The 19,938-nt window shown below is 33.3% G+C and overlaps 1 protein-coding gene across 10 annotated transcripts in view; it reads right to left on the bottom strand.

Annotated features, from left to right (window-relative positions):
- The window catches only part of Nbeal1 (neurobeachin like 1), a 188,116-nt gene that overhangs the window by 30,711 nt on the left and 137,467 nt on the right, over positions 1–19,938 (bottom strand). For all 10 annotated transcript variants that reach the window (XM_058578199.1, XM_046462953.2, XM_046462954.2 and 7 more), the window contains 8 exons: positions 17,559–17,707; positions 16,735–16,868; positions 15,564–15,665; positions 13,992–14,087; positions 13,303–13,427; positions 9,497–9,637; positions 5,826–5,956; positions 3,117–3,226 (listed from right to left, as the gene is read on the bottom strand). In XM_058578199.1, the coding sequence (XP_058434182.1) occupies positions 3,117–3,226; positions 5,826–5,956; positions 9,497–9,637; positions 13,303–13,427; positions 13,992–14,087; positions 15,564–15,665; positions 16,735–16,868; positions 17,559–17,707 (988 nt within the window). The remainder of the gene's footprint in view (positions 1–3,116; positions 3,227–5,825; positions 5,957–9,496; positions 9,638–13,302; positions 13,428–13,991; positions 14,088–15,563; positions 15,666–16,734; positions 16,869–17,558; positions 17,708–19,938) is intronic.

The raw sequence follows: 19,938 nt of genomic DNA, 5'->3' as shown, positions 1-19,938 counted from the left end.
AAAAAGAAAGGAAGGAAGGAGGGGAGAACCAAAGACTGAATGTAGGATCACACTCAGGGACCATGACTCCGCCCTAATGGAAAAAAAAATTTAAAAACATGTTCCTATTAGAATTTTAAAGTGCAATGAACCAGTGATTGCTGGGAGCCTCCTGTTCTTCTCTGTTTTCCCCAGCTCCTTTTTTTAAAGCAGGAATTCTACTGAAGTTTTTCTGTTTTGTCATGTCACTACTGTTATATGGAAGCAGATAACTTTCTTTACTTGGTGTATTGAGATCAGAAAGAGGCAACACCTAAGTGATTTCAGCTACTTATAGACTTGATTTAGATATCAAGATAATAGACTTTAGGACTCAAGTCTTTTTTTTTGGGGGGGGGGTATGAATGGTGCTGGGGATGGAACACAGGGCCTTGTGCATTTGAGGCAAGCACTCTACCAACTGAACTGTATCCCCAGCATTCAAGTCTTAATGCAGGGATAAATTAACTACTGCCTGGGGGTCAAATCCTGATCTGCTGTCACTTTAATAGATTAGTAGTTGAACTCAGCAACATCCATTTGCTTCAACACAAAAAAGGCAGAAATGAGCTATGACACAGAACCTTACTGTTGACAAACAGTTACAAAAAATTTGACAATTCCTGTCTTAATACTTTAATGGAGGAGGGCAGACCATAGGTGTCTTAAGTGAGTTTATTTTGCCTCGCATATGTGAGGCACTAGGTTCGATTATGAGCACCACATAAAAATAAATAGATAAAATGAAAAAGATACTGTGTCTTATCTACAACTAAAAAAGTTTTTGAAAAAGGGTAGGGTATGTAAATGACTTGTGGTCAGAAGGCCAAAGTGTATGATGAATGAAAAATAGCTGTAAATTCTTTCTTCCTCTCACTATTGAGAGATAGGGTTTACTTTCCCTCCTGTTGAATTGGCACTGATTCTTCAAACAGCATAAGATGGCAGAAATGATGCTATGAAAATTCAAAGTCTTAAATTATAAGAGAGCAAGGAAGATTTCATTTTTATACTTTTGGGGAGACCTGAGCTGCCATGTGAAACAAAAAAGCCTGGCTACCAATTGGAAAGAAGACATCCTCAGACTATAATGCAGAGAGAGAAAGAGACAATTTTGGAAAAACCAGTAAATCTTCAAAAATTATATATAAAGATAATTCTATCTATTATTTAATATCCCAGTATCTTAATGTACCCTTCAGATGATTCTAACCACAGATATCATGTAACTGCAACTACATGAGGACCTCAGGCAAGACCAGTCAAATCTCCCAACTGAGACCAGCTAACACACTGACCACTGAGAGATGATAAAATGGCTATAATTTTAAGCCACTGAATTTTGGTATAGTTTGTTATAGAACAACACATAACTGGAACAAATTTTCTAACATTAAAGTGCATGTCTTCCCAAAATCCCGACTTCTACCTTAGATCTTAGATACTATTAGCAAAAAGGATTTAAAAGGCTGGAGGTATACTCAGTGGTAAAGCACTTGCCTAGCATGTGTGAGGTCCTGGGTTCAATCCCTCATACCACAAAAAATAAATAAGAAAGTAACTTGTGACTACCAAAAACTAAAAAATAAATATTAAAAAAAATTCTCTCTCTCTCAAAAAAGAAAGAAAAAAAGGAAGGAAGGAAGGAAGGAAGGAAGGAACGAACTAAGTAAATGGACTTGAGAAGTTTCTGCTAGCTAATAAGAAACAGTGTGTGTTGGGGGTGGGGTTGGGAAGAACAGAGTTACGAAAACAGTGAGCAGAGAGAAACAGGTTATCTTTCAAGATTGCTTTATTTTCTTTTTTCCAATTCCTTATTTGTTTTTTTTTAATATTTATTTTTTAGTTGTAGTTGGACACAATACCTTTATTTCACTTATTTATTTTTATGTGGTGCTGAGGATCGAACCCCAGCGCCTCGCACATACTATGCTGAGCCACAATCCCAGCCCCCCTTATTTGTTGATAAAGTTATTGCTTACAAATATAATCTAATTTTGATTTTTGTAAAATTGACAACTATATTATTTAAAAAAAATATTTATTCTTAAGTTTTAGGTGAACACAATATCTTTATTTTACATTTATGTGGTGCTGAGGATCAAACCCCAGTACCTCATGCATGCTAGGCAAGCACTCTACCACTTAACCACAACCCCAACCCCTGACAACTATATTTTAATGACAAAAAAAATGCTTCCAAGTATTAGCCTAATTAGTGCTCTAATTAGTTTCAGAGTCTGCAACATTTCATTTAAGTACAGAACCAGGTGGGCTACTATGGGGGGAAAGAGAGAACCAATTATATCATCTGCAAAACAGTAACATAATTATCAATATTTAACTAACCCTCATTAGTTCTTCAATTCCAAAGTGGAAATTTAACTGAAAATTAGTGAGCTTTAAAAAGTGTCATTTAGGATTTAGCTGCTTTTGTTATAAGAAACTTAAAATGTATTCATTCTTCCTGAGATTTGAAACAAGTGCAAAATATCAAACTACACCAGTTTGGTAAATGGAATGGTTATACATACAATAGGGAGATAAAGAACTGGAGTATTAAATACAGGTTTGAATAGTCCTTCTGCAAAGTGCTTGGGACCAGAAGTGTTTCAGATTCTATTTTTGTCCCCCCAATCCTATTTCTTGAGACAGCATCTTGCTATGTTGCTCAGGCTGGCCTCAAATTCCTTGGCTCAAGGGATTCCCCCCACCCGCCTCAACCTCCCAAGTAGCTAGAAATACATGTTGAGTACCACCAGGCCTGCCTTGGATTTTGGATTTTTCCCATTTTGTAATATTTGCAAAGACTTGACCTGTTTAGCATAAGTCCAAACTCCCAAATGCTCTAAAATTCAAAGCTTACTTAAAGTTAAGTTTAAGGAGGTTCAACCTCTATTTTGTTATATTCATGGATTATAACATATTGCTACTGTATCAGAAGATTCTTAAAAATAAATTACTATATCATACTTTCTAAACACAGCATACATAACAAATTAATCTGAAAAAATAAAAATTAGGTATATTTTATTTCATCCTTTGGAAAACACATCTGTACCTTATTAATCTGTCTAATAACTAAACAAAAATCTTACCAGAGCTTTCCTATGTTTACAGATGAAATCTTCAGCTGACTTAGCCCACTTGGGAAGGATGACATTATTTACTAGTTCTCTGGAAACTTGTAGACGACCCAAGTTAAATTCTAAGACATAAAAGATAAAAACATTATATCACTTTAGATTTAAATATATGAAGTAAATCAAATATAAATGAGGGCATGCTACTAAGCAAAATAGTGGCTTTTTCCTCGTTAGTTTTTATCTATTGGCATATACACTATCCCATTAATTTAAAAAGTTTTAAATTAGTTTTTACAGGGGAAATCAGAATAAGAATTAATTCCTTTGTTGAGAAGAGTAGTTACAACACTCATGTTAATCTGAACAAAAATGCAGTATTAAGTATTCTTTTTACACTAAAATCAAATCCTCTAATGGTTAATTTACAAAATATAGCTACTTTGAGCTTTTTGGTAAAACATATACCTTAAAATCATTCATTGGAAGAGCTCTATTTTGTTTTATGGAAGAATAATATATTTATATACTACTATTCTAAATAGATATTTGCATAACAGAATTTTGCTCTTATAGTTAGAACATAGAATTTTCCTAAATATGAGGTTTTCTTGTAGGAGGAAAAGTGTTAACGTAAGAGACCTTCAGAAAAAAGGCTCTTAAAATACCAGTCTTAAAATAACATTGTGCTGCCTTAAAATACCATGTGTCCAAAGTTGGAGTGAGGTTTAAATGTCATAGAATAACAGGATGCACAGGATCTTTGGCTTTATGTTAAGTCAGTCACTGTGTAGCAAATATTTTTCATTGTCCAAATTTATGGTTATTCCTCCTTTTATCTGCTAGCAGAACATTTATTCATTTGTGTATTCATTTTTCATTTCTTATCTACATTACACACCCATTCCTGGTGTGTTTTAGGGGTTGGTGTATGACCTAGCTCTGGAGAACAAGGAGAGGTTATAAGAAAGGATTTCTCATTCTTAAGAAAGAACACAATGGGCCAGGTACAGTGGTGCATGACTGTAATCCCTACAGCTAGGGAGGCTGATGCAGGAGGACTGCAGTTCAAAGTCCACCTCAGAAACTTAGCAAAGCCCTAAGCAACTTAGGGAGGCTCTGTCTCAAAATAAAAAATAAAAAAAGACTGGGGGTGTGGCTCAGTCATTAAGTGCCCCTAGGTTTAATCTCTGGAATCACACAAATACATACACACACACACACACACACACACACACACACACAGGAAAAAAAAAAGAAAAAAGAAAGGATTCAAGAGATTAACAGGCTCATTTCTTTCTAAGATACCATTGTATCTACCTATGACACTTAACACTGCTTCAGTGATTTTAACTTGTGAGAGGAACTAGACATAGACAAAGTTGAAACACTCAGAATGGCAGAGTGAAATACAGAAAGAAAACTGGCCTTGATGATATTAAGCTATCTGGAACTACTATACCTTTGGGTTTCTATTATAGAAAATACTAAAATTTCCTTGTTTGTATAATTGAGTTGGTTTTATTAATATTTGCTCCTGATGGCAGATTACCTGATATATTTGCTTTCTCCTACCCAGCTCATTTCAAACAACAAAGTAATGTACAGTTAGAAATAGAGGCCATCAGGACACAGTGCTAAAGACCACAACTGAATCTGATAAATATCATGAGTTGTTGGGTTAAAAGTGCCTTAAATTTTTGAACCAAATTTAGTGTGTTCATCCTCCTATCCCAGATACTCTGGCTTTAGGAGACTCCAGTGTAATGGCTGATTGACCTTGGGATCAGACTCAGTCAACAGATCACCTGATTTTCTGAAAGTCACTAATTCAGACTGTATTACTCTCAGAATAAGATGTCCTGCCTCTAAAACCTGTTCCAGAATGCATGATCAAAATGACATTAAGCCCTCTTCCCAGCTTAACAAACTCTTCTGAGCAAGGGTCAAACAGAGAAAAAAAGAGTAACTGGTAATGACCCTTTAACACTGTGGAATTGCCCTAAAGAACACCAGTAGGTTTGTCATGTTCTTTATTTGTACTAAAAAGTATATGTAAAACTACTGTGAAAGTGTCCAGGTATTTTAAAAGACTGGGTTTAGCTCTATGCTTGTCTACTTTAAAAATATAAATTTTCAAACAGTGTGATAAACTTAAGTCATTATTCCCAATTTGACTCCTCTCCTATGTTCTAATTAAGGAGTCTGTAAACTTTTTCAATAAGGGGTCAAATATAAATATTTTTGGTCTTGTGATATAGTCTCTGCTGCAACTACTCAAGTCTACTATTAATCTCTGAAAGCAGTCATACATAGATGATATATAAAACAATTGGCTGTGTACCAATAAAACTTTATTTGTAAAAATACGAGTTTGCTTATTTGGTCCATGGACCTGTAGTTTGCTGATCCCTAGTCTAAATCCTGATCTTATCTAACTCAAAAGACTCTTAGTGACAGCATATGGCCAGTTTTGCTTCTCTAGTTACACTGTACAGATTTTCTTATCAGTTCAGATTTGACTCATTAATCTTAGTTCCCTATAGAACAACCCTAGAAGGGAAGACTAATACCTGGGCATCAGTTAAACCCTGTCACTAAGTAATCTATGGATAGAATGAACCTTAAATAAGATATATGACATTGCAGACAGGTCCTGAAAGTTATTTTTCAGGTTCCACCACTGGATCTGCTAAGGTAATTTTTTAATCCTCTATTTCTTACGATTTTGATTTTCCAAAAACTCTGGAAAATAGAAGAATTCAGGAATAAGTTCTTTCACATCATATGGATTATCCATGAGAGCTTGCCAGGTAGCAGGGATGGAATGAAACTGTCGATCTGCACAGTCGAACCTGCAAGGAGAAATTAAAAACGAACAGTAAATACTGGATCAAAACAACAATAAGACATGAAACAAAACCTTTAAACTCCCTGTAGGTTTCTGAATGATTAGAGCTGCTCTTTTCTTCATCTTTTTCTTTCATATCTAAAAATGTAATTTTCTCTATTACAATTTAATCTTTTATATTTTGTTGTCAAGAGCTAAGTACTATAATTTTAACTACTACTATAACCTTAGTAAAAGTAGTTAAAAAATCACACTGAAGAAAAATTTCAAGTAAATGAAACATAATTTTAAGATGCTTTTTAAAAAGGCATAAATTTGGGGCTGGGGTTGTGGCTCAAGCGGTAACGCGCTCGCCAGGCATGCATGGGGCGCTGGATTCGATCCTCAGCACCAAATCAAAATAAAATAAAGATGTTGTGTCCACCGAAAACTAAAAAATAAATATTAAAAAATTCTCTCTCTCTCTCAAAAAAACAAAAAAACATAAGTGAAATAAAGGTACTGTGTCCAACTACACTAAAAAATAAAAAATATTTTTAAAAAGGCATAAATTTTGCTGAATAAAATGTATTGCATAAAGTGAACTTTTTAAAAAAATATTTATTTTTTAGTTGTAGTTGGACACAATACTTTTATTTTACTTATTTATTTATTTTTATGTGGTGCTGAGGATTGAACTCAGGATCTCAAACATGCCAGGCGAGCACTCTACCACTGAGCCACAACACAAGCCCTAAAGTGAACATTATTTAGATATTTGAAAATCACAGTTTAAATGTAATTTAAACACTACAATATTAATATGTTTGGTTAACGGATTTATAGGAATGCTAATTTAATCCTTGATGTATGAATCCTCAATAGAAACTCTTCTCAAAACTAAAGGGTAAATTAGGGACACACCTCTGTGGCTGAAGCTTTTATATATTACTTGCATATACTATTAGCTTAATTTTATTTCACTTTTAATTAATTTTACTTTAAGTTTCATCACGGGTAGATAGAGCCTATGGTAGCTGGAAGAAGTTCAAGTAGTAATGCTGCAACTGTACTATGCTTTCCTTAATCACAAAAAACATAAACCCTTCTGCTTTATTTCCTTTGATATTATATACCTGGGTTGTACTTTAGTAATAATGACCTGAGTCTAAAAAGTTAAGTCCCTGATAAAAGAAAAAAAGTGACACAATGACTAACTTGGCTCTCCTTCTGTTTTTTAAATCCCTATTAATATAAGTTTGAGAAGAATTGATCTTACGAGAACTTTGAATCTAATAACAGAAATTAGCTTATAAAGTCTAACACTGGCCTACCCACATTTAAGAAGAGGTATAAAGTTAATTGAGATAGAACTAGCATGTGATTCATTCATTTTAAGTGGACAATTTGATGATTTAATTTAGTATAATCCTAGTTGGGCAACCAAAAGCACAATTAATTTTAGAACATTCTCTTTGCTCCAAGAAGAAACAGTGTACCTACTATGGTACAGATATGAAGTGTCCCCCAAAAGCTCATGTGTGAGTGCTGGGGATGTAGCTCAGTTGGCAGAGTGTTTGCCTTGCATGCACAAGTCCCTGGGTTCAATCTCCATCACTGTACCCCCACCCCACCCCCCAAAAAAGCTCATGTTTGAGACAATTCAAAAAGTTAGAGGTGAAATAACTAGGTTGTAAGAACCCTAACATAATCAGTACATTAATCCAGTGACATGGATTAACAGGGGGTCAGGGGAACTGTAGGCTTGTAGGGTGTGGCTGGAGGAGGTGGGTCACTGAAGTGGTGCCTTTGGGGTTTATATTTTGACCTGGGTGAGCAGAGCTCTGTTTCCTGGTGCCACATTTTGAGCTGCTTTCTTCCACCATACCCTTCTACTATGCTGTTCTGCCTCACCTTGGGGCCAGAATAACAGAGGCAGCCAAATGTGGACCCAGACCTCTAGAACTATGAGCCCCAAATAAACTTTTCCTCCTCATTGTTGTTCTTGTCAGGTGTTTTGGTCATGGTGGCAGAAAAGCTGACTAAAACAGTATATATTAGCATCTTTTCCCATTCACCTTATTCCCAACTTTGGCACCTACAAATCTACTTTCTGACTCCACAGATTTGTCCATTTTGTACAGTTCACATAAATTATGAAATATGTGGCCCATTGTGTAGCTCTTTTTACATTTTATTTTTTTTATTAGTTGCTCAAGACAATGATCTTGACATATCATACATTCGATTCATATAGGGTATGAATTCTCATTTTTCTACATGTACAAATTGCAGGATCACATTAGTTATACATCCATGTGTGTACATACAGCAATCCTAGTGTCAGTTGTATTCTGCTTCCCTCCCTATCCCCACCTCCCCTTTCCTCCCCTCCCATCACTATTCTCTACCCATTCTACTGTGACACTTATCTCTCTCTTTTTTTTCTTCCCTTCCCTCTCACACCATCGTATATGTATTTTGTGGACCCAACAGCATCTTGCCAAATTGCCAAGGATATCCTTGTGATCCTCCTGCCTCAGCCTCCTGAATTGCTGGTATTACAGACATTCACCACTGCACCTGGCCTCTTTGTCCATTTTAAATTGAATTGTCTATTATTTAGTTTTAAGGCTTATTTATGTATTTTAGAGCTAAATTTTAGATATAAGTCCCTTATTAGATTTTCACTTTCTTGATGGTATCCTCTGAAGTTAAAATAGAATTGATTTAAGCTCTGTAAAAAATCATTCATAAAATCATAAAAAGGCTGAAATCCCATTTAAACTTCATTACATCTTATGTAGGAAAAATTAGCCACTATCATGGTAAATGTTAACACTTTAGTGACGTTAAATGATCTTGGGACACAGCCTCTTCTTGAAAACCAAAGTTTAAGACAGGGATAGAAGCTACAGGATAATTGTATGAGAAACAAACTACACAGGAAAGAAAACAGTATGGGCAGTGTATATATATAGTTTCTGAATAGGTGAGGAAGACAAACCTGTAAGGAATAAAGCAACACAGAGACAAAATACACATAAGTAGGAGCTATTGGAGGATGCATTAAGTAAAAAGGATTCACAGAGAAGTTAGTTTATAGGAAAACATGAAATAAAGGTAAGTTGTAATATTCACAGATAACATGTGAATACTGTGGTATCAAAGACAGTTGCTATAAAAGTCCCACATTGCTACTTCTTTCTGTTTCTTTGATAAATATTCTAAAGATGATTACATGAGCATTGGTGAGCTTTGACTCTTTAGGTAGCTTAGATTTATCTCTAAATCAATTCTAATTCTAAATCTATGATGAATTCTTCAAAACAGTAGGAACCCCCAAAATAAACTGGGATAATAGCAAAAAAAGAATTCTCCTGAAAAGTCATTTCTATTAGTCAGTTTGAGTGAATCATTTTCAAACTGTTTGGTCATTTTATTTGAATCAAAGCCTAATGAAGAATTAAAATGATACGACCCTGTTACAGAGCACATGATTTCAAGGCAAACAGTTTGACACTGACACATTTGTAAGAAAATAGCTTATTTACCCCAAGCATACCTTCCACTCTGAAGCTGGATGTGGAGGGTGGTGAATGGTTCTACACGAATGAGATAGTGCATGACCCCTGCAGAGTTTGAATAGTGAGTTCCATAATGAAATTTATCAATTGTTCCCATAGGATCCTCAAAATTTTCATATCTAAAAAAAGAAACTACAGTTTTATAACCATAATAGCAAAATTACACAAGAGGATCTAAGTTAATGGGATGAAAACAGGTTTTTTTAAAAGTCATTGTTTATATGCTTCATTATCAAACTATGTATTTGTATCATCATGTCATATAAACATATGGGAAAAGTTCTATTCCTTAATACTTTTTCCAAACAACATCACCAACATGGGATTCTGAAAAAAATTTGTATTATATAATAATACTATACGTTCACTGTGGAAAATTATAAAGCAGAATTAAAATAGAAAAAAACTTCAACTATAATTCTACTCTTAAGAGATAATTACCATTAACTTGATGAATATTTGTCTCTTCTAATGTATAAGTTAATACACAGTTTTTCTTTCTGTTAGCATAGGGGATCAAATTCAGATTCTTGCACACACTAGGAAAATGTTCTACCACTGAGCTACACTTCTAGCCATGCAAATATTTTTCAACATAAAAGTGTTATACATAGTTAGAAACAGTGATGCATACCTATAATCCCAGTATTCAGAAGTCTAAGGAAGGAGGATCACAGGTTCAAGGCCAGGTTAGGGCAATTAAATGAAATCCTGTCTCAAAATAAATTTTTAAAAAAGGGCTAGGGATGTAGCTCAGTGGTACAGCCCTGCCTAGAAAGGGCACAGCTCCTGGTTTTGATCCTTAGTACTGGGGGAAAAATATGTACATAATATTTAATACATAAATCTTATATTTTAATAATCTGAATCTATTAACATCTTTCCAAATGATTATTTTTAGTTTTTTAGTTGTAGATGGACACAATACCTTTATTTTATGTATTCATTTTTATGTGGTGCTGAGAATTTAACCCAGTGCCTCACACATGCTAGCCAAGCACTCTACCATTGAGCCACATCCCCAGCCCCCAAAATGATGTTTTTAATGGATAGGTGGAATTGGACTGTAAAAATGTGCCACAGATCAACTATTTCTTACTTTTAGACATTTAGATTAGTTCCATTTTTTCTGTTATAAGCAATGTGATAATAAGATATCCTTCTGTGGCCAAGTTAATGGACAAATATATGGAATACTAATAAAAAAATGGTAGAAAATAAAAGCTTAGTAATCCAAATGTAAAAGAAACAGGAGATGATATATAGGAAAAAAGGCTAAACAAGATTATTATCAATGGATATACAGTGATTCTGCAAGCTTATCATTAATACATGTATGACTGATCTGAATGACGACATGTGAATTAGTGTGTATAAAATATGAATAAGAATGAATAGTGGGCTGGGGTTGTGGTTTGGTGGTAGAGTGCTTGCCTAGCAGGTGTGAGGCACTGGGTTGCTAGCACCATGCTCCCCTTCCCTACCCCACTATGAATCAGCCTCCTTATATCAGCACCACATATAAATAAATGAATAAAATAAAGGTCCATCAACATCTTTAAAAAAAAAAAAGGAATAAACTGTGTTTTGGAAGAAATAAACCATGAATTTTTTAAACCAAAGCAGTATAGTCAGTTATTTGAATCCACAGGTTCTGTATCTTCAGATTCAACCAACTGCAGATTGAAAATATTAAGGAAAAAATTTTGTCTGTACTGAACATGTACAGACATTTTTCCTTGTCATTCCTTAAACAATATAATATAGCAACTATTTACAGTGTATGAGATATTATAAGTAATCTAGAGATGAGGTAAACTATATAGGAAGATGTGCAAGAAGAGTATATGCAAATTCTAAGCCATTTTATATAAGAAACAAGCATTTACAGAATTTAGTATTTGCTGGGGTCCTGGAACCAATCGCCATGGATACCAAGGGATAACTGTAATCAGTTCATCAAGTTTAGGTCAACTTACTATTTAGTGGAATAAAAAATAATTTGTCAAAGTCATTTGTTCACATGCAAAAATAAGACCATCAAACTTTAGAACAAGTTGCAGCCTTGAATACCAATAAAATAAGCTATTTATATTAAGTATTCCCTGTGGGATGTTGGTTGAAAACAAAACTTTTGGTTATTGTCAGGAAAAAAAAAAAAAAGTCTGACTAGTTACAGTGACAGAATACACAAATATACAACAAAGCTCCCTTGGTAAATCAAATAAAAACATTAAACATAATGAAGAAAATACTGGGAAAGATGGCAAAGAAAAAGTGAAAAGAAAAATTCATAGTCTACTTTCGAATTAATCTATAAGAGAGTTCATTGCCCTCATTAGTAGAAATCTGAAGTCATTCACAAATTTACAGGGAAAAGAAGGGACATTAATATCAAATTATTCTTTTTCTTATTAATTATTTAAAATTTATATATGACAGCGGAATGCAATACAATTTTTACTACATATACAGAGCACAAATTTTTTATATCTCTGGTTGTATACAAAGAGTATTCACACCAATTCGTGTCTTCATACATGTACTTTGGATAATGATGTCCATCACATTTCACCATCCTTGCTAACCCCATGCCCCTCCCTTCCTCTCCCACCTCTCTACCCTATCTAGAGTTTGTCTATTCCTCCCATGCTCCCCTTCCCTACCCCACTATGAATCAGCCTCCTTATATCAGAGAAAACATTCAACATTTGTTTTTTGGGGATTGGCTAACTTCACTTAGTGTGATATTCTCTAACTCCATCCATTTACCTGCAAATGCTATGATTTTATTCTCTTTTATTGCTGAGTAATATTCCATTGTGTATATATGCCACATTTTTTTTTTAATCCATTCATCTATTGAAGGGCATCTGGGTTGGTTCCACAGTTTAGCTATTGTGAATTGTACTGCTACAAACATTGATGTGGCTGTGCCCCTGTAGTATGCTGTTTTTTAAATCCTTTGGGTATAGACCAAGGACAGGGATAGATGAGTCAAATGGTAGTTCCATTCCCAATTTTCCAAGGAATCCATATACTGCTTTCCATACTGGCTGCACCAACTAGCAGTCCCACTAGCAGTGTATGAGTGCATCTTTTCCCCCACATCGTCACCAACACTTATTGTTGTTTGTATTCATAATAGCTGCCATTCTGACTGGAGTGAGATGAAATCTTAAGAGTAGTTTTGATTTGCATTTCTCTAATTGCTAGCAATGATGAACATTTCTTCATGATCTACCCTGTCATCTTCTATAAGCTGCTAATAAAGGATAATCTGAGCTCCTGGGGTAGATCATGAATAAATAGAACTACCATAAAATTTTGCTTTTCTTAATAAAATTATTTTCTAAATTTTTACTCATTTTATTATTCTTCATTGATGTTATTTTGAATAATAGATTAGTATTAATTTTGTATTTTTTCAAAATATATCAGATGAATATGTATACATATTGTACTGGTAAGTTATGAAATCTAAAATAACTATCTGAGATAAAAAAATTTCAAAAACCTACTACACATTAGCGTATATTTACTTGAAGATGAAAAGCATTTTGGGGCAATAGCAATTTAACTTTGGTGAAGAAAGAAAATCAACAGAAATATAATTACTTGAAGAGCTACCAAAATACTTAAGAAAATTTAGTGAAGCAATTATCAGACTGATTATCAAAATTAGTCATACATTAAAAACAGATAACATTTGGTTGATCTTGGAAGAAATCAATACAAATTCAAATAAACAGAGTTTTCCTAAAAAGGGTTATAAAACACTTACTTTTCTCTCATAGCTTTGGCATTTTTATCATTAACTACTCCAATTGGTTTGGAAAGATCTCGAAATACAGTGGGGTTATTAAGATCCAACTCTTCTGAAGTATAATCTTGTAAAATCCAAGGAAACTAAAAAAAGTCACAATTTACAACTTAGACATTCCTTACTAGAGAAGCTAATATCCCCATATTCAATATCAAATGCTTACATAAAGACAGAAAGATATAGTCTCTAAAAACACCTTTCCTCATTGCAAATACTTTAAATATTTTAAATATTCATCTTTTTTTTTTTTTTGCGCTGCTGGGAATAAAGAAAATATTCATCTTTAGTTCAACAGAGTATTTTCTATAATTCCACTGGAACATTTTCAATGAAGTAAAAGAAAATGGCTTTTACTTTTTCATTATTCTTCATATTTATATATTTCTTGAAAATATCAGGGGAGAAAATATACATAAAGGTAACAAGGGTGTGTTTATACCTGTGTGTGAGTGTGTGTGTGCTTGTGTACGCTGCACTAGGAATCAAACTCAGGCGCTCAAACATACAAGGCAAGCATTCTATCACTGAGTTATGCCCCCAGTCTCCAGATACGTATATTAAAAAATAAAAAAGGATCATGCATATAGTTTTCTATATTATAAAACTGAAAGGTAATTTAATATTTATGACATTTTTACAAAACTTACCACAGGATATTGTGCAAGGTCATTATAGGTTCGTCCTGCTATTGTATTTATTTGAATGAGGTAGTCAAAATTTGATATCTCTCTGTTCACCCATTTCTAGACAGTATGAAAAAGAGCAATAGCAGAATTATATAATCTATATCTCTTAGAAACTGACAAGTATTACCAACAAGACCAACGCAATCTTTTGTGAACATTATCTCTACCTACTTGATAAATGGATAAAAAGAAGCTTAAAATGGAAATAAATCACTTTTCCTCACTTTTTGTTTCCTTTTAAAATATATCTCTAGGAAACAAAAACTGAACATAAATTTTATAATATAGTCTAAGGAGTCTTTGATAAGAATTAAGTCTTTAAATGCTTTATTTGAATATCTTAAAATTTTAAATTTTCAAAGGACCATCCTACTTGAAAATTTACATATGTATTAAAAAATATTATTGTGATATACTAAAACTACCCTTAATATGGTAAAACTTAATATACCATAAGCTAGTATTACTTCAACAGTATATTAGCTATCCAAAGAAAACTACCATTATAAAGCAATTATGGATGAGATTTTACCTATTAGGTAGAAAATTTTCTAAGGAAAGAGATAATCATTGTTTCTGATGAATTGCCTCCCTATACCTAGCCTTCTAATTACTATACACAGTGGGAGCATGCTTGAGTTTTGCTGACAGATTAGTATTAACTTTACCATGTGCCTTAAGCAAAACATATAGTGAACAGTGAGAAATAGAACACACACACACACACACACACACACACTTGCAATTATATATATTTACACTTAAAGAATGCCCAACTGTTTTAAATGCCAGGTTGAAGAATCAATACTTAACCAAGTATATTATATAGGCAAAAGAGAATGTACTTTATTAAGTAAAGCTTATTTCACCGGCAATAGTAACATGACTGGTATTGTATATAGCTCACGGTAAGGTTTAGCACACATGAGGCCCTGGGTTCAATCTCCAGCACCAAAAATAAAGAAAAAAGAGAAAGAACTGCTGATAACTCTAGAATGAGACAAAAACTTAAGAAAGATGAATATCTGTCAGGAAAAAAGAGCTATACTGATTAAGAAACTACTAACAATCCTAGAAAGCAAAAACTAACAGCTTTCCTTTGGGTTCTAGAAGTACAAATTCAAAACATATTGAGATTATAAGTGGGAACATAATTCAAGAGAGCATTAATTAGCGTTAGCTGGTAAAAGGGCAATTTTTTGTTTACCTTTTCCAGGGCACTTTTCCTATTTTTCTTTTTTTTTCTTCTTCACTCATGTACTATTTTTATTTAAAAACTAAAAGTCCATATTATTTGTTTAAAAAGACAAAGTTACTAAAGGGTGTACCCATAAAATGAATGATATGGCAGCTGAAGGGGTAAGAAATTGGTATATGTGAAGGAAACAAAAGAAGATTTAAAGAATTCAAAAGATCAGACGTAATGAAAGAATAATAGTTGTAATAATCAAAAGAAAATAATTGCAAGAATCAAGTTTTACTTTTAAGAAAAATTTCTGATATAAAATGAACAGTGACTCAAAAATTCCCTACCTGGGTCAATCCTGATGCTTTGAATAATTCCTGTGGTGATCTTGTTCCATAACTATTTGGAGAATGAAGTGACAACAGCCTACTATACACTTTGTTTCTAACCTACAAAATATACCATTATGTAGTTTAAAAACTGCTCAACAAACTTGGGTTATAGTCTTTGTAACAGCTTTATTGAGATACAATTCACCCTTTTAGTATAATCAGAGCAATGCAACTATCACCATTATCTAGCTTTAGAAAATTTTCATCACTCCCCCACCAACAGAAAACCCTTATTTATTAGTAGTTATTCCCAGTTCTGCCTCCTTATCTCCTTAACACCACAAGTCTACTTTCTTTTTTTTAATTAGTTGTTCAAAACATTACAAAGCTCTTGACATATCATATTTCATACATTTGATCCAACTGGGTTATGAACTCCCATTTTTACCCCATATACAGATTGCAAAATCACATCGGTTACACATCCACGTTTTTACCTACTGCCATACTAGTGTCTGTTGTATTCTGCTGCCTTTCCTATCCTCTACTTTCTATCTTTACGGGTTTGCTTATTCTAGACATGTCATATAAACAGTGGATTATGGTTTTAACTTCTCTACTCGAACTTCCTAGCCTACAAAATTACAAGCCAAATTAACTTCTATTCTTTTAAATTACTTGGTCTCAGAGATTTTGATATAGCAACATAAAATGGCAGTTGGTAAAGTTACACCATCTAGCTTTTGCAAAAATTGTACTGTATAATGGAAAAAGCATTAGATTTGAAGTAGAAAACTTGCTCAAGTCTGGCTGAAATTTAGTTCTGTGGGCTGGGGTTGTGGTTGAGCGGTAGGTCATGTGCAAGGCCCTGGGTTCGATCCTCACTCAGCACCACATAAAAATAAATAAATAAAATAAAGTGTTGTGTCCAACTACAACTAAAACAATAATAAAAAAATTAGCTTTGTTATTTCCTATCATTTTGGAAAATAGAACAATTTAGTAACTTTTATTTGTAATAAACATAATTTCTACCCTTACTGTGTTGTGAATTATTCAAAGCTATATAAATGTAAAGTAATAAAATTCACTTTTGAACTTTAGTTGGACCAAAGTCCCATTAGAGCTTACTAGCTGGAAAATCACTTCAAGCTAATACTTTGGGATTGTCAGAAAGGTAGCATACCTCCTTCTTGAAATTTAGAAAATAGTTGGATTGATCAACATGAAAAATCTCAAGAGCTGATCTCCTTAAGTTGTAGCGCCGTAAGTGAATCTCACGAATTTGAGAATGAGGCCACTTGAAATCAAAACCTACTCCTGAAAATAGAAAAAAAATCTTTTTAATTACTCATACGCAGAAAGTATCTTCTTGTTCCTGTCAAGGTAACACTTAGGGAAAAGGGATTGTCGATTATAAAACCATTTATTAAATTTAAAGGATGTTTAAACTATTTCTTTTAAAACTATTTTAAAAGTTCTATAGTTCTTCTACTGCCTACCCACGAAAATAGAAAATATATTCTATCTTAGAAACCTTTTTAATGTTGACATTTTATTCATTTAAAAAAGTTTTTAGTTATCAATGGACCTTTGTTTTATTTATTTATTTATACACAGTGCTAAGAATCAAACCCAGTGCCTCAAACATGCTAGGCAAGTGCTCTACTTCTGAGCTATAAACCCAGACTTCTATGTTGGTATTGTAAAGATATAATCAGCCTTTTAGTATTACATGAAGGATTAGGTAAGAAATTTTTATAAAAGTATACTTTCAAAGGTATGATAAATTAAGATTGTCTTTTACAGCTTAAGTTTATTAAAATCCCCTCAAGCTGAGTCTTTCAAAGTAAATAAAACATAAAAGCATTCCCCCTTTAACATTGAATAAATTTAAACCCATAATGAGTTACCATTTTTAATTTTACACAACAGACTTTCACTGTCCCATCTTATTATATTCTTCTTATTTAATTATTGAATATAAATTATTTCCCCAGAACTCCTTACCATCTTCTTTTTCAATGCTGCCATCATGGAAGTAAATGTGTTGCGTAGTGATTTCTAATCTGCCAGGAATTACATCAATTATTGTAATCAATTCACAGTCTTCTGTCAACACCAATTTTTCTTTTTGATCCTGCTCTTCTTTCTCATCACTAAACATATTTAAAAAAATAAATAAATAAAAACTCCACCCATCAATTTATCCTGCTTAAATGGAAAAAAATAAACCTTATGTATATAAACATAGTGAAATACCTATAAGAAACACTCTAGTTCATATTAAATTACTTAAATATTAATTTTATTGTCCAATGATTCAATTTCATGAACAATATGCTTCACATTTTAATTTTATATGACCCATTTAGGCAAAACAGTAAATAACACAACAGGCAGAAGACAGTTAAAAATGTAGGAATAGGGCTTGGATGTGGCAAACTGGTAGAGCATTTGCCTAACATGTTTGAGGCACTGGGTAAGATCCTCAGCACCATATAAAAATAAATAAACAAATGAAATAAAGTTTTAACAATGCAGCAACATTGGTCATGTCATTTTAGTTTTACTGGAGATAATATTTCTGTGTTCTGGAGCACATGAATTGACCCAGGGAATATATAAATCTGTGAATAAAAGAGCATATTATTAGTGGTTTTTTTAAAAATTATTTTTGTAGCTATAGATGGACAGATGCCTTTATTTTATTCGTTTATTTTCATGGGGTGCTAAGGATCGAATCCAGTGCCTTACACATGCTAGGCATGCACTCTGCCACTGGGCCAGCCCCAGCCCATTCAGTGGCGTTTTTTAGATAATTTTAAGTACTTTTTAAAAATATATTTTAGTTGTAGACGGACACAATACCTTTATTTTACTTTGACATTTGCCCCCCGCTCCCGGGTACTAAGGATTGAACAAGGGACTTTGAGCATGCAAAGCTAGTGCTCTTCATTTGAGCTACATCTTCAGCCTTGAGATGGGTCTTGCTATGTTGCTGAGGTTGACCTTGAACTAGTTGGGATTACAGGAATGTACTACTGTGCTCAGCATCTAATTACGATTTTTAAACTGTAAAAGAGATTGTGAGACTAATTAAAACTAGAGCATCACCATTAGAGCATCCTCCTGACAAAGGATGTAGAAATAATACAAAGAGTTATTGTTGCATACCCTTGTATTAAAGGAATGTTATCATTTATATTTGTTAGAAGGAGTAACTAGAAAGGGAGTTTCTTCCAGTTCCCTAGGTGACTTTAATTGCTGGGTAGGTAAAAAAAAAAAAAAAAATGGGAAGCCCTCCTTCACAGGAGAATGTTATTCAGGAAAATCTCTCAAGCCAAGCCAAGTGTGTGTTTTTGTTTTGGTGGTACTGGGGATTGAACCAGGGGCTTGCACATGACAGGCAACTGCTCTACCACTGAGCTACATTATTGGCCTAATCCAGCTGTTCTTTAGGCCTAGATTTTTTTTTTTTAATTGGTAGACACTGATTATACATAAAAGATACTTCACATACGTATTGTGCCTAGGATAACAATGGCTAAGTCTAATTTTGTTTCCAATAGATTTTCATGAGAATACTCTACCAGTATCACCAACTTACCTGGTAATATTACAACCCTTTATTTAAAGCTAGAGCATTAAAAAAATTGCTGGAAAGAATGTTTTCTTAAACAGTGAAATTTTAATATTTACAGTAATAAATGAAATAGTGAGTAACTTAAAAGAAAAAAAATAGAATGAAGGTTATTTATACTCAACAACAGAGAATGTTTTGGTTCTTCAGTTTAAAATTAATGAGTCTGACATCTAGTAAATTCATGCCAGAAGTGAGGTATTCAAACTGCTGAGAAAAAAATCTTACAAGAATTTCATATCTAGTAAAAGCATTCATAATTAATGAAGGCAATGGTTCTGGGACACCTAGATAATCACATGCAAAAATGTGAATTTGGACCCTGAAATCACATTATATACAAGTAAACTCAAAATCTATGAAACTCACAATCTATGTATGTAAGAATAAAAGAACAAAGCTCTTAAACCACACGACTAAACCTGAATGATTTTAGGCAAGGGTTTACTACATATGTCACTAAAAGCGTAAGAAAACAATAAATCACTTCATCAAAATTAGACTTCTCAAACTTACTATTATGTATTAAAACAAATTCATTTAATTATCAGCCAGGATGACTACCATTTCTGTTTAACCTGGCATGTATTTCTTCTTTGTATTTTCTATTCAGTGTGTCAGTAAAGTAATTATGAAAACAAAACAAAACAAAAAATTAGACTCTCTACAAAGGACATTATTAAGAAACCGACAGCCTAGTACAGTGGTGTGTGCTTATAGTTCTCCTAACTAATTGGGAGGATGAGG

The sequence above is a fragment of the Marmota monax genome, unplaced genomic scaffold (genome assembly GCF_021218885.2).
Source record: "Marmota monax isolate L192 unplaced genomic scaffold, Marmota_monax_Labrador192_F-V1.1 WCK01_AAM20220418_F8-fsc00095, whole genome shotgun sequence".
Classification (NCBI taxonomy): domain Eukaryota; kingdom Metazoa; phylum Chordata; class Mammalia; order Rodentia; family Sciuridae; genus Marmota; species Marmota monax.
Note: the sequence above shows the minus strand (reverse complement) of the source record. Positions and strands in the feature narration are given on the sequence as shown.